This window comes from Trichoplax adhaerens, genomic scaffold (assembly GCF_000150275.1).
Source record: "Trichoplax adhaerens TRIADscaffold_8 genomic scaffold, whole genome shotgun sequence".
In the NCBI taxonomy this organism is placed as follows: Eukaryota; Metazoa; Placozoa; class Uniplacotomia; order Trichoplacea; family Trichoplacidae; genus Trichoplax; species Trichoplax adhaerens.
In genome coordinates this window covers 2,498,479-2,511,433 of record NW_002060950.1, presented here as the reverse complement: position 1 = coordinate 2,511,433, position 12,955 = coordinate 2,498,479, and the positions used below count along the sequence as shown (strand labels likewise).

Genomic DNA, 12,955 nt, shown 5'->3' with positions numbered 1-12,955 from the left:
AATTATTAATCAGTTCTTAGATTAAGGCTCTGTCAGCAACAATGATCAAGTGCAACTATAGAAATAGAACATTATTTTCTATGGCAACAGCTGGCCTGGTTGTATTATTTAATTTAGGCATAATATGTATTATGATAGTAATAATTTCCTCGAAATGCTGCAATTTATTACCAGAGAATTGTACTATATTTTAACTCGCATGTTTACGCCGAAGAGTGCATTATTTACCATATCACATTAGATACAAATCTTCTATGATTCTAGTCTTTATTAAAAGGGTATAATTATCTCTATCAACTTTTAGACAAGAAAGGTTTGTAAGTCTTCCCATCTTCGAAGTATTTTAAGTCTTGTAAGCTCAAACTTGAAGCATAGCAAATATTGCATTCAATAGGGTAAGAAATTCGCTGAGTATCCATTACCAAAACACTTTAGTAAAGCTTTATGTCCCTTATTATTACCAGACATTTTTAGTTTGTTTCCATAACCACAATTTTTAACATTAGACTCGTTAATATTTAACTTGATGAGATTTTGTGCCCTAATCATTACACTTCTATGTTAATAAAGATGACAAATCGCTGCTAATTCATATTTGAATTTAAGTTCACACCCAAACACATGTGTCAGATTTTGTACGATTACATAATATTTAATTTATATCGATCTCGTAGTGCTTCAAAATCAGTAAAATGATTAAACTAGTGGTTTGATATGCTTCTACCAGACATTTTTAGTTCATTTTTATAACCTCAATTTTTCAACCTTAGATGCACCCATGTCAGTAATATTTTAACCTAATGAGATTTGGTACCCTATACCGATGCGCTCCGATGTTAATAAAATAGAGAAATTGCAATCAATCCGTAATTCGAATTCGAATAAATGATCCTATCCAAACCCATGTATGCGATTTTGTAGTACTACATTAATTGTAATTTTTATCAAATTTTTTGTAGTTCCTTACAATTGATGAATTACTGTAATAATTTCATCTAATTGTAGTAGTACAGTAGGTGGCTAATTCGTGTATCACATTAGGGAATTACTCCATTTTGTTAATTTAAATTTTGGGTTACGTTCGTGAATCTACAGTACAGTAATAGCAGGAGACTATTACTCGGTCATTACAATTACTAAATTATATTAATTAGCGGTTTAATATGCTTCTTTTGAAAAGGACTAACGCCTATCTTCGCTTAATCGATTTAGATTTGGAATAACCGGCGAGAATCCTAATATTTACTAGCAGATTTCCTGCTACAAATTTATTCTATAGCTTATAACCAAATTGAAATGATCCAGGTTGTCGGTATTAATGACTAGAAATTAAACTGACACTGTCAAGCTTTAGACAAAGAAGATTTCATTAATACACTATTATTTCACTTGAAAATATTATCCAATTTTCGATATTCTTCATCCTTCTTTACATCGATTACTACAATTAATTATTACAATTGTTAATTGATTAATTGATTCAATTTAATCGGCTACATTTATCGTTCCGAATCTTCAGCTACGATCTTTCGCAGCAGTAAGTGCCACCTATTCAATTCTCCTTCATTTCTGCTATATTACTGCATTGGGTATATTTCTATTTTCAATATATAGCCTTAACTGAGAATGAAGTAAAATTTTTCTACAATCAAGTTCTTTTTGGTGTGAAAAATTTTGTATTTCCATGAGTAATATTACTTGGTAAATATTCCGGCAATTCCTCATAGCCTTTAGATATTTTGTAGGGATTGACATCACCTTTTCCATCAGTTTTAATAACTAGCAACTACTTTGCGTCTCGAAAATAAGAAAACATTGGAGTTTTTCCATGTTACTTTCATACTGTCGTTTATTAAATACAAGGCTAATGGTTAGTACTTGTCCTGCAAAATAAATTTACTTTGGAAATAAAGGGAAAGTCAAAGATTTAATTAATTCCTTCTGTCTCCTCTCAGTAAAGACATAACCCTCAATTTATACGCTGGTTTTCAATCAATTTAAAACTAAGCTGACAAATGAGAAGGAACTCTTTGATCTTTCTAATTGGTATGGCTACGGCTTTGTAAGAATTGGAACTTCCTTGCTATAATTATCTTTCCAACTTTTTTTAGTGCCGTCTGGCAGCAACATTGAAATCATTCAACTTGTTTCATGACAAAGAGTATCTGTTCTTGCGGACATTGCCGTAACCTCTATCTTGGTTGAAAGAACCGATTATTTGATCCTTAATTAATTATTTGACAATTCAATACATAGCATTTAACTCTATTTTTGGTCTCAGTTAACGATACCAAGTGAAATATTTGGAATATTGATAAAGAATCACTATCGTTCGATACAACTAATATCAATTTCAGATTAAACGGATCGTATCGCGATTGCCATCTCTCTCATCTATTGGTACAATATTCTTACTGTAATATTTTCTACGGTAGTTAGAATGACAATTATTCATTTAATAGTAGATCAGCATTAATATCGATTCCGGAAATCAAAAAAATACTACCTGGTAGCGGCAGTACCGGGTTATAAAGAAAGTCTAGTAGCACAAATATATTAACAAAAGAAAAATTAACTTGTTATTACATTACCTTAATTACTTGCTCGACAACCTTTAAACCAAATTACTAACCCAACTAATTAGACATCATAAGAATTAACAAAGCATCAGAATTTTATATTTATATCACTATGATTGCCAGTAGTGGTCTATAAAATTGTTCAGATTGACTTGAAGTAAGGACTATATTTCTTACTGGTCTGTAGAATTAAGCTGCTGCCTTGGATCGATTTAGTCTTGGTAAGGCAATTCTATTTAAGCATCTTCAAATGAAGTAATTGATTACAACGATAATGTTTTCAAATTGATAATAAATTTAAAGAATTAAACTGGTGATCTAGTGTATCTTTCCATTAATCAAATTCATGATTGCCCTATGTTATAGATTAAGCCTCATACATTTACGAATATTGTTAGAATAACGTAAAAGAAAAAATGGAAAACGAAATTTATGACGGCAGCAACACGTCCAATATTTTATCAGAATCTATCGAATTTACCATTGTTAAAGGAGCAATATTAACGACATTAGGTGTGGTGGCTTTGCTTGGCAATCTGATGGTCGTTTTTTCCATTTTATTACCTAAAAAAATGCGCTCCCCTACTAACTATCTATTATTTAACTTAGCTGTATTAGATATTATCACAGTGACTATACGATTGCCGATCCATTTGATCAATATCATGGAAAATCGTCAAGCAATCGATGATCCTTTATGTCACTTTCATGCATTTCTAACCGGAGTTTGCTTTATTGGCTCAGTTTATTCTATGGTTGGTATTGCTGTCTTTCGTTATATCGTTGTATGTCGATCATTATCTGTCAAACTATCCAATCGACATGCACTCTACGCCATAGGGCTAATATGGTTAATAACAGTATTTATAGCCTTATGGCCATTTTGGGGTTGGAGTAAATTTGTATATGATCCACGTGAAAGAGCTTGTATACCAAGCTATTCAGAAGGCATTAGTGGTCTAATTAATGGAATTTTAGAAATATTTCTTGACTTTGGAATACCTCTAACCACTATATTTGTATGCTACTGGAAGATATACCGCTATATTCGAGCAACTCATCAGCGATTGGCATCCTTCCGTGAATCAGCTAATGTTAAGCATGAATATCGTAAGCGTCGTGTAACTTTAACGATGTGGATTGTATTTGTTGCCTTTTTCATTCTCTATGCCCCTTGGAGTATCATGGCATTTGTTGTTTTTCCAGTCACCAATGGCCAAGCCAATGTACCGGACGGTGTCTACTTTATGGCACAGGCTCTTCTCTATTCTAATTCTGCAGCAAATCCTATTATTTATGGCGTCATGATGGGACAATTTAAAAGGCAATATAAGAAAGTAATCACTTGTGGTTGCTTGACATCCAATGAACAAATGATTCAATCGGATACCGATGCAGAGCGCGTTGTTCCTTATGCATCTCGTGCTATTACTATCGATTGGCTAAAGGCAATGTATATCAATTGTCCAATTTACTAGCATTAAGGCTAATCTTTTCTCCATGACATTGGAATAGCATGATTAATTCATTTACTGGTCCTCCTTGCCTGAAAACTATACAATAAGGATCTTATAAAATACTGTACCTGTATATCGTCAATATCATCTAGTTTATTCATTATTTACGGTTACGCAAAATGAATCAGGGAATATCCCTTGATTTATTGGCCTACATGCCCGCATTTTTCAATAACACTATTTCTCTAGTAAAATGGTTGACACGACGATAATTACTGTTGTTGAGCTTATCCATTAAATAAATTGACAAATTTTAAGTCCTCGTGGATATTTAAGAATTTTAATTCGCCTTATTTACGAATATTCCATATGCGTACTTAAACATGTGCAAATGAAATTTTAGCTTCTTATGCCACCAAAACTATTTATCACTCACTTGGCAATTGCTATCAGGCATAATTGATCTAGGCTAGAGGCTAACAATCTGCTCGTATGCCAAGAAGCAAGACGTCAGATATCTTTTAAGTTTATTTATTTAGCAGATTCCAACTTCAATACTTGCCATTGCATACTGTAATATGCACCAGTTAATCTCTGCATAGCAATAAAAGCTGAAAAGAGTTCTAAACTTCAGCGTATATAGCAGTAATGAATTGGAATTACCAAGCACAATAACACAGCTAACGTGAAACCAACTAGAAATGAAATGTTAAATGGGTGAAATAAGGATGCCTAACTATTTCAAGCCTCTATAATTGCAATAAGAATGCTAAACTTGTAAAAGTTGTTCCAGTCTAATTAATTTACTCCATCTTGTATCTATTCTATAATATGAATCATTTAATACCGCACCTTACCTAGGTGACTAAAATACAAGCAACTAGAACAAAATTTGCCATAACGCTATATGCTATAACAGAATATAGTAACGTTTGTATTCAATGTATTTATCATTCATAGCATACCATCAACTAAAATTTTAGATGGATTTCAGCGATTGTTTGCACAATGAATATTAGCAACTGCTATATTTTCGATATCTTCCATCTAACACTTACGTAGCAATACGTTCATATTGTAGTGACTTTCATATAATCCACGCAATATTTTCCAGAGCAAATGATATGAAGCAAATTAACATTTTAATAATTGGCGAAAAATAACTGCAAACTGTATCCATCGGTATAATTACATATTGGCATAAATATAGAATCTCTTAAATAGAATTAAATAAAAACGATAATATATTCTATGACATTAAGTTCAATAAAATTTCCCTGAAACCTTTCATAGCCGATTCTATGGATTGATTGATTGAATTCTTGCCATGCAATACTACTTGTGAAACACCTGCACGCGGAATTTAAGGCGGCTGCTAGCACATGAGTAAGAGTGTGATAGTAAGGTGGTCGACAACTTCCAGCTCTAGATGCACTGTTGCAAAGATACTATGCTGCAGTATCGCTAATAAAGTCTTACACATGCAATCTATGCTAATCTGTAGAACTAGGAAGTAGAATAGTTTGCGGCGCTTAATGATTTAATTGCATGAGGGCTGTTATGATGAACAGTGTACTTGTACTATTCGTACTATGGACGTATAATGCCGTGGCTGATAGCGAATATCAAGTTATGTTTATGTGTAATGTACTTATGTCATTCTGAAGTTATATGGAATTGTTATCATACAGGTTAAAATTAAGTTGATTGCTTTTTTTATTAAGCCACTTTCAACTGCTATTATGAAAGGAAGAATTCCGAATTCTAAATTCTTCTCCATCAGACGTACTACCAATAAACAATACCTTTGGGTTAAACCCCGTGTTTAATGAATTGTGTAGCCTTATAGATTTGCTCAGTTTTAACAACTCAAACTATGAATTGGTAATTGCGAACCTAAAGAGTTATTGAACCCATTCATTTCATTACCCCTACCTCTCATCGGTAGTTATACCTAAATCAATATGCTAAGTAAAGCGGCTAGCAGCTCAGCTAATGTATAGAAACAAGGTTGTCAATAATACTCAGTTATAGTTACACCATTTATTGCATCAATATAGTGGTATCGCTAATAAAATTTTATTCATGCAATCGTTGATTGTAAACATGTATTTACTGCATTAATATGGCAGTATCGGTGATGAAAACTTGCGCATGCAAACAGTGCTTTTAATACAGTATTATTTCTAGTCCAGTTTTGAAACTACTCACTCTATGAATACTCCCCAAAGTAGTAGTCAAAATTAGCTTATTACTTCAAACAGTTCTTGATTATTACAATAGTAAAACTTGGAACCGTAAAGTAGACACAACTAGCTTTCAACTGAACTACTGTACTTCCTAAAAGAGTCAGCCTGTTATATCCTTCTTTAAGAGCCCATAATTATCTTGACGCTAAAATGGAATCCTTAACACCACTAGTCTACTCAGATCTAGTGCAGCTATCGTACTCATGATTACCGGGGAGTGAGACTTACGATAGAATCTATTTTCCTACACATCTTCATTGGTAGTCCTACCTGCATCGCTGAAATTTTGCTGTTAGAGTGTAATTGTAATTCAATAATGCTCACTAGAACTTGAATTTCAGTCATAATCATATTGACAGGTTCCATAGTTTGAAATACGTACATCTACCTCGTAACTGGATAATTAGCGAGAAGTCTTCAGACATATCTGGTAGAACTAGGGCATTAAAATAAACTTTTTATTATTCTTAATATGTTGTTTTACAGATAGAAAAATGAAATCGTTCGCTAACGGTATATTGCTAATAATTAATAACAACATGTTAAGTGTTCTGTATTCCGTAGTAAGCATCAAAAGTAGAATTAAGTTTAGTTATTTATTATCTCTACTAGCAAACGACTAAGACAAAAGGCAACCTATCAAGAGCAAGAGATGCAGCTTAAATAGCTCATCTACATTACAGAACATTACGAGTAAGATACAATAAATTATTATAGTACAATCATATTAAGTAGGTATCCTAATTACAATGCAATCATAGAACATGTAAATTATTGTACAATCTATCACTCAGACTATTATAAACATATTGCTTATATAAAGACATAATTACAGTATCTAAATTGTAATATTGTATGAACATGTATGGTAAGAAGATACTGCACAAGTAATGCATGATTCAACAGATCTACAAATAGCAGAATGATGTAAATCTAGAATATAGCACAGTACGTTTACAGTATATAAAATCTCCATATCAAACAAGTACTAGCATGCTCATTTTATTGTACAATTAAAAAATTTACTTTATTTATTTATTTTCGCTATTTTAAATATTTCCATATTAACGAGCTAAAATACGTTTTCCTCTATATTTCTCATGCATCAATAGAAATTTACGAAAGAAAAAGACACCTCATATTCTATCTCTTAAACTCCAGTGTTCTTTGGTCATACTTTATGATCATATGATTCAAATATATAACGTTTAAATATTGAGTATTTATTGTACTGTATCTATTCCTTCAATATAGAATAGGGTAGCTATTCAATTTCAAAATTAAGATCCCCTATGATATTCATTATTGCTTGCTAGATAAATAACTGTTATGCAATACTCGATAACAGAACGTAAAATCTCTTGACTAATCTTTATAGCATCGCACTACCTATTTATTTGCCATCTCCAACATCTCGCTGTTATCACTCTAAAGTACCTGATGTCTGAAAATTCTTAGCTATGTCCAGTCGAACCTATCAATTAAAATAGACTTGAAACGCAAATAAAATTGGATGTAACTATTTCTAGTAGCATCAATGCTACAATCATCACAAGTTCCGAATAAATCTGATTTACTAACATATTTTTCCATAATACAATTTACATAATAGTAATGGTCTTTTCATTTGCAACTACTCAATGTTCGAGATAACATAAATTATTAATTTAATCTAAATACAATATTGAAAGACATAAAAGTCATACAGGAAATATTTTATCGAATTAAGTTCATTCTAATGTTATTCAAGAAACAAAGGCCTATAGCGCTGCTAAAAGTTCTGCTAGATGTGCCTAAGTATTTTTAAAAGCAAATGTCAATAAGGTCTCTGTAAGGAGGTTCAGTATGTTAAGTATTGGATAATGCTTCACTAGCTAATGATAGGTATTATATTTGATTACAGCAATTACATAATTTAATGTTCAAATATTATAGTGAGATAGCACTATACGCTTCTACCAAACTCCTACTAAAACCATATTATGATTAAGATTTTTCTTATGGTCTCTAGCATGCCAATAAATTAACAATATTTCCATTGTTATTAATATACAATATGAGGTTATTACCACAAGAATGACATTAATTCAAGAATTAAAATATGAACATGGATATCCCATATTAAACATTAACACTAATTAACTGCTCGGCAACTTGAGATTGACCATCTTAAACTATGATCAATTCATTATTATAAGTGTTGAACTATAACTGCATCTATTCTTTGCCTAACACTCAATAAATTCTTTGAAGGAAATTATAAGCTAATAAAATTCATTTTGTATATAGATGTAAAGTTTACATATCCTAATTATAATATAATTCTCTTAGAAAAAGTTGGGTATCAAATATATTTGTAATTATAGCGGATGATTCCTGTCAATAGAACACAAGATTCGTTGCAGCGATTAACTAGCTGTAATGTATCATAATTTTACGGCTACTGGATACAGTTTGAAATTTAATCCAAAGCCTTGATAGCGGCCCTATTTTAACGAATTGACTAATTCTTCACATCACTAAAGTCAATCCAGATATTTCAATTCTACATATGTATCCACTCATAGAAAGAAAAAGTTCTTAATATTACAACATATTCTCGACTAAAATAAGCTAGTAGCCTATCCCGTACAAAGTATATATTTCAATCTTTCTACGATTATTTTTACATTATTTGATACGTAATTGTAGACGTTATGAGGAGTCCGTTGTTAAAGAAATATCTTTGCCGAAAAAGTGCTGCTGCTAACTGGCATTTAACGCATATAATTCGACCTTTCTACTATTATTGTCACCCTATTTCTTGTATAATCGTAGAACTTATGATGAGCCCGTTATGAAGGGAATGTCTTTGCCGAAAAAGGTCCACTAATTGGCATTTAAGGCATACATTTCGATCTCTTTTTTATTATTGTCACACTATTTCATATGTAATTATAGGACTTATAATGAGACCGTATTGAAAGAAATGTCTTTAGCGAAAAAGTTTCTTTGCTAGCTAGCATTTAATGTGCATATTCGATCTATATATTTCAATCTTTCTACTATTTTTATATTATTTCATATGTAATTGTAGACGTTATGATGAGCGCATTATGAAGGAAATGTCTCTACCTGGAAAGTTCTTCCACCAAATTATATTTAAAGTACATATTTCAATCTTTGCACTATTATGATCTCATTATTTTATATTTAACGGTACACGTTATGATGAGCCCGTTACGAAGAGAATGTCTTTGGCGAAAAAGTTCCTCTACTAACTGGCATTTAAAGTACACAATTCGATCTTTCTACCGTTCTTTCCATATTATTCCATATGTAATTATAGATGTCATGATGAGCCTGCTATGAAGGATACCATTACAGAAAAAAGTTCTTCCGCTAACTTGGATTGATGACAAACCCTGCCATTTAAACAGACAGTCGTTGAGCTCCTTCACGTGATCGAATGGATAGAATGGATTGACTACTAACTAGTTTAATATTAGTATGGGAAAACATATTGAAGCTATTTGTACAGGCTAACTGTCAAGATACATTTAACATTAAAATCAAGCCACGCCAATTGCCATCTATACCTTTGATGATGGAAATAAATAGAAGTTAATCTATTGTATTAATGGCTTTGGGTCGTTGAAATGATTAAATAACAACGGTTGTGGATTTGAACATTATTTCGCCATGATTCATTAATTGAAAGCCAATGTCAATGATTGATAGAATAACATTCCTTGTCACTAAGGGCAATAACCGAGCGTCTGGGCGTGGTGATGGCGATCTAATTTAAATCAGCATGATAGAAGAAAGTTATAATATGAATACTAATGACAATAATTGTATTCTTCAACACCATATGTATACCCCGCAGTGGTAAGTGTTGTATTATTGGTCAATCGATCACGTTTAGCATCTTTTATCCTTGCCGAGGAGAAGACAAGAAGGGAAACAATTAAGAAATGAATAGAATAAAATTATCTATGAGTCAAGGCTAAAGCCATGATAAAAAATTCAAATTGTATAGCTACTCATCTCCTCATCGTAGCAATACATGGTATACCAAAATCGATCCAGTTAGTTTGTATAATTTGATATCGGCGTGCTGTTATTAAAGCTAACTTAAGCTAGCCAAACCCCATACTGAATCGCTAGTATAAATCATTACTCAATACTGTCGTTCAAATTTATCCTATCCATTAAATCTTGCTGTTATATTTAGATAAAAGAAGATTGCGATTCAATTGGATTATTCAACGATACTAGCATTAATTAAAAGGAAAGAGGAAAAAAATACAACAATTCGGCTTTCATTTAGTTATTGGCCTTTTTTTATTACAAACTTGAGTGAGTCAATAGGTAAGTTTAAATATATTATTTTAACGTTAAACCAGAATATGATTTTTGATCATATTTCTACAAGTAACGCTGGTAAAATGGAAAATAACGACTGTGTTACTAGTTTCAATTCTTAAAGTTTGCTAACTTTGGTTTTATATCAATGTGAGTCGATTATACCTAATAGAATAAAGTGTTGTAAAAATGCATAATGATAGATGGAAGAGAGTATAATTTAATCCGAGGAAAAATCACTTTTTCTAATGGAATAGGAAGTTCAAATTGATCAAACGATCAGTTTAATCAATCTATACTTGTTTTTCTGGATCGCCCCCTCCCCCAGAAAAAACAAGGGCAACCACCGTTTTTTCTATACTATCAAGTAGAAATAAATGCTGAAAAAAAAAGTGATCTAATAGCTTCAAACTACTAATCTCTTACTCTTCTTCTTACTCTGTCAACGGCTAATTTAGCATCAATTCCTTATAGACAAAACTTCATTTTGCAACATAGCACATGTATCTTTTGTCTCTTATTTCTATCAACAAAAACAACAACAACAACAGCTACTACTTATATTTTAACCTCTATCTCAATGCCTTCCTTTTTTTTGTCTCCATCTCTACTCGTTTATTCCCAACAAGGCTAAAATGATTGACTCACTGTGTAGCCATTGTCGAGCGTTAATAGTTTACACGCTAACAGTGTAAAGTCAACTTATTACCAACTTACTACCAACTTACAACCGTTACCGAACAAATTTTCTTAGGTGATTGAATATCGAACGGTGTATGTTTCTTATTTCAAATAACTTCGGGTCATAGCATCTACAATTGAGTTACTTCCATTTGCTGGTATCCTTTTTTGATTTATTGGTATTTTATGCTAGTATTATATCTATCTACCATATTCAAAGTCAATAAGATAGTGTAAGTATAGCGGATTATAATTATCACCGGCACTATAGCATGATACTGTCGAGCTAGTACTACAATTAACTTTAAACAGTGTCGGTCTACGTCATGAAATTCTTGAACTTTAAATAGTTAAAGTCACTCTATCCGGAGCCAAATCTTTATCCCATAATCTGTAATCACCTTATATCAAGCGTTGGCCAGAAAATTCTGTTCTTTATTGGTATAACATAAAGGATAATTCTGGCAATCTTGACTAATGGCAGTTCCCGCGCCATATCTTTTCCTTATTGCCTTTGCTAACGCATTTTAAATAAAATTACCGTCTCTTAATTACAATCATTATTGAAAATGATCAAAAAACCTTCAAATAGAGCAGTTTAGCTCTCCGATAAGTTTGCGTAGTGTGCCCTATGGACTAATTTTACTATTCCCATTTTGACATGTTTTAAATTCGTATTTTAAATATATGCTTATTGTCCTGTTTTATCTACACGACTAATTCAAATTTTTGAGTATTTAATTTATTTCCGATAAATCTTAAACTTGGAATAAATTATCTGATCCATGACTATCCGTTGATATCTTCTCTTTGAACGGCTGCTACAACGTTATTATGAGTAATACCATTAAAATATATGGCAAGCTCAAATCTCTCACGATTTCCGTTCTAGTTTTAGTCATTAGCTCAAAAATGAAGATTGCCTCCCTGTGTTCACCTCAAATGATTTCATAGTATCGTCAGCACTAAGCAAAGTGTTGGATCATAAACTCCTTTTTCTCCCAGTGATTACTGATTAAAATGAGACGATAAATTCATAATCTATGTGATCCCGTATTCTCTCAATGAAGAGGCGTTAAAGGATTCATTGCCCCTGCAAAAGTGATTTTCTGTTGTCCGTTTCAAGAGGACGTCATGTTTTTTCCATCTAGTGGTCTAGTGCTAAAACCTGATAATATCACATGCAGTAGGCGTCATGAATTAGATGCTCGATTTTAATCCATTCCTATCACTTCCATGTTTATTTCTTCGTTACCGGTAACTCAAGCTTTTAATTTGAAGGCTAAATTAATTTATATCTGCCCAGCTAACCGGTACCTTCTAATTAAGTTTATCATGATTGGCTAGTAGGCTACTTAAACTGTGTTTTATCATTACCTTTCTTATCATAAACGGTGTTTCCAAATCACAACGATATTGATACCTCGAACCATGCTAATTTTTTATTATATTAAGAGAAAAATTTGTAATTTTGCTCAAAGTCTGGTATGACTTTTCTTAACCATATCGGAGTTTTTTCACCTGCCTAGGCGATCCTGATACCCATTACTTTCAAATGAAGTTCATTTAATCTATAAATCAATTTTGCTTTCATGGTTTCGGCGCAATGATTGTACACCCTTGTTGCCATCTTTTACAACCA

The 12,955-nt window shown here is 32.1% G+C and overlaps 1 protein-coding gene across 1 annotated transcript; it reads left to right on the top strand.

Moving 5' to 3' along the window:
- Window positions 1-2,995: 2,995 nt before the first annotated feature.
- On the top strand, window positions 2,996-4,057 carry TRIADDRAFT_58712 (uncharacterized protein; the record flags this gene model as incomplete). Its single annotated transcript, XM_002114794.1, has 1 exon — window positions 2,996-4,057. One exon carries the CDS (start codon window positions 2,996-2,998, stop codon window positions 4,055-4,057), a length of 1,062 nt encoding a protein of 353 aa, XP_002114830.1.
- Window positions 4,058-12,955: the final 8,898 nt, after the last annotated feature.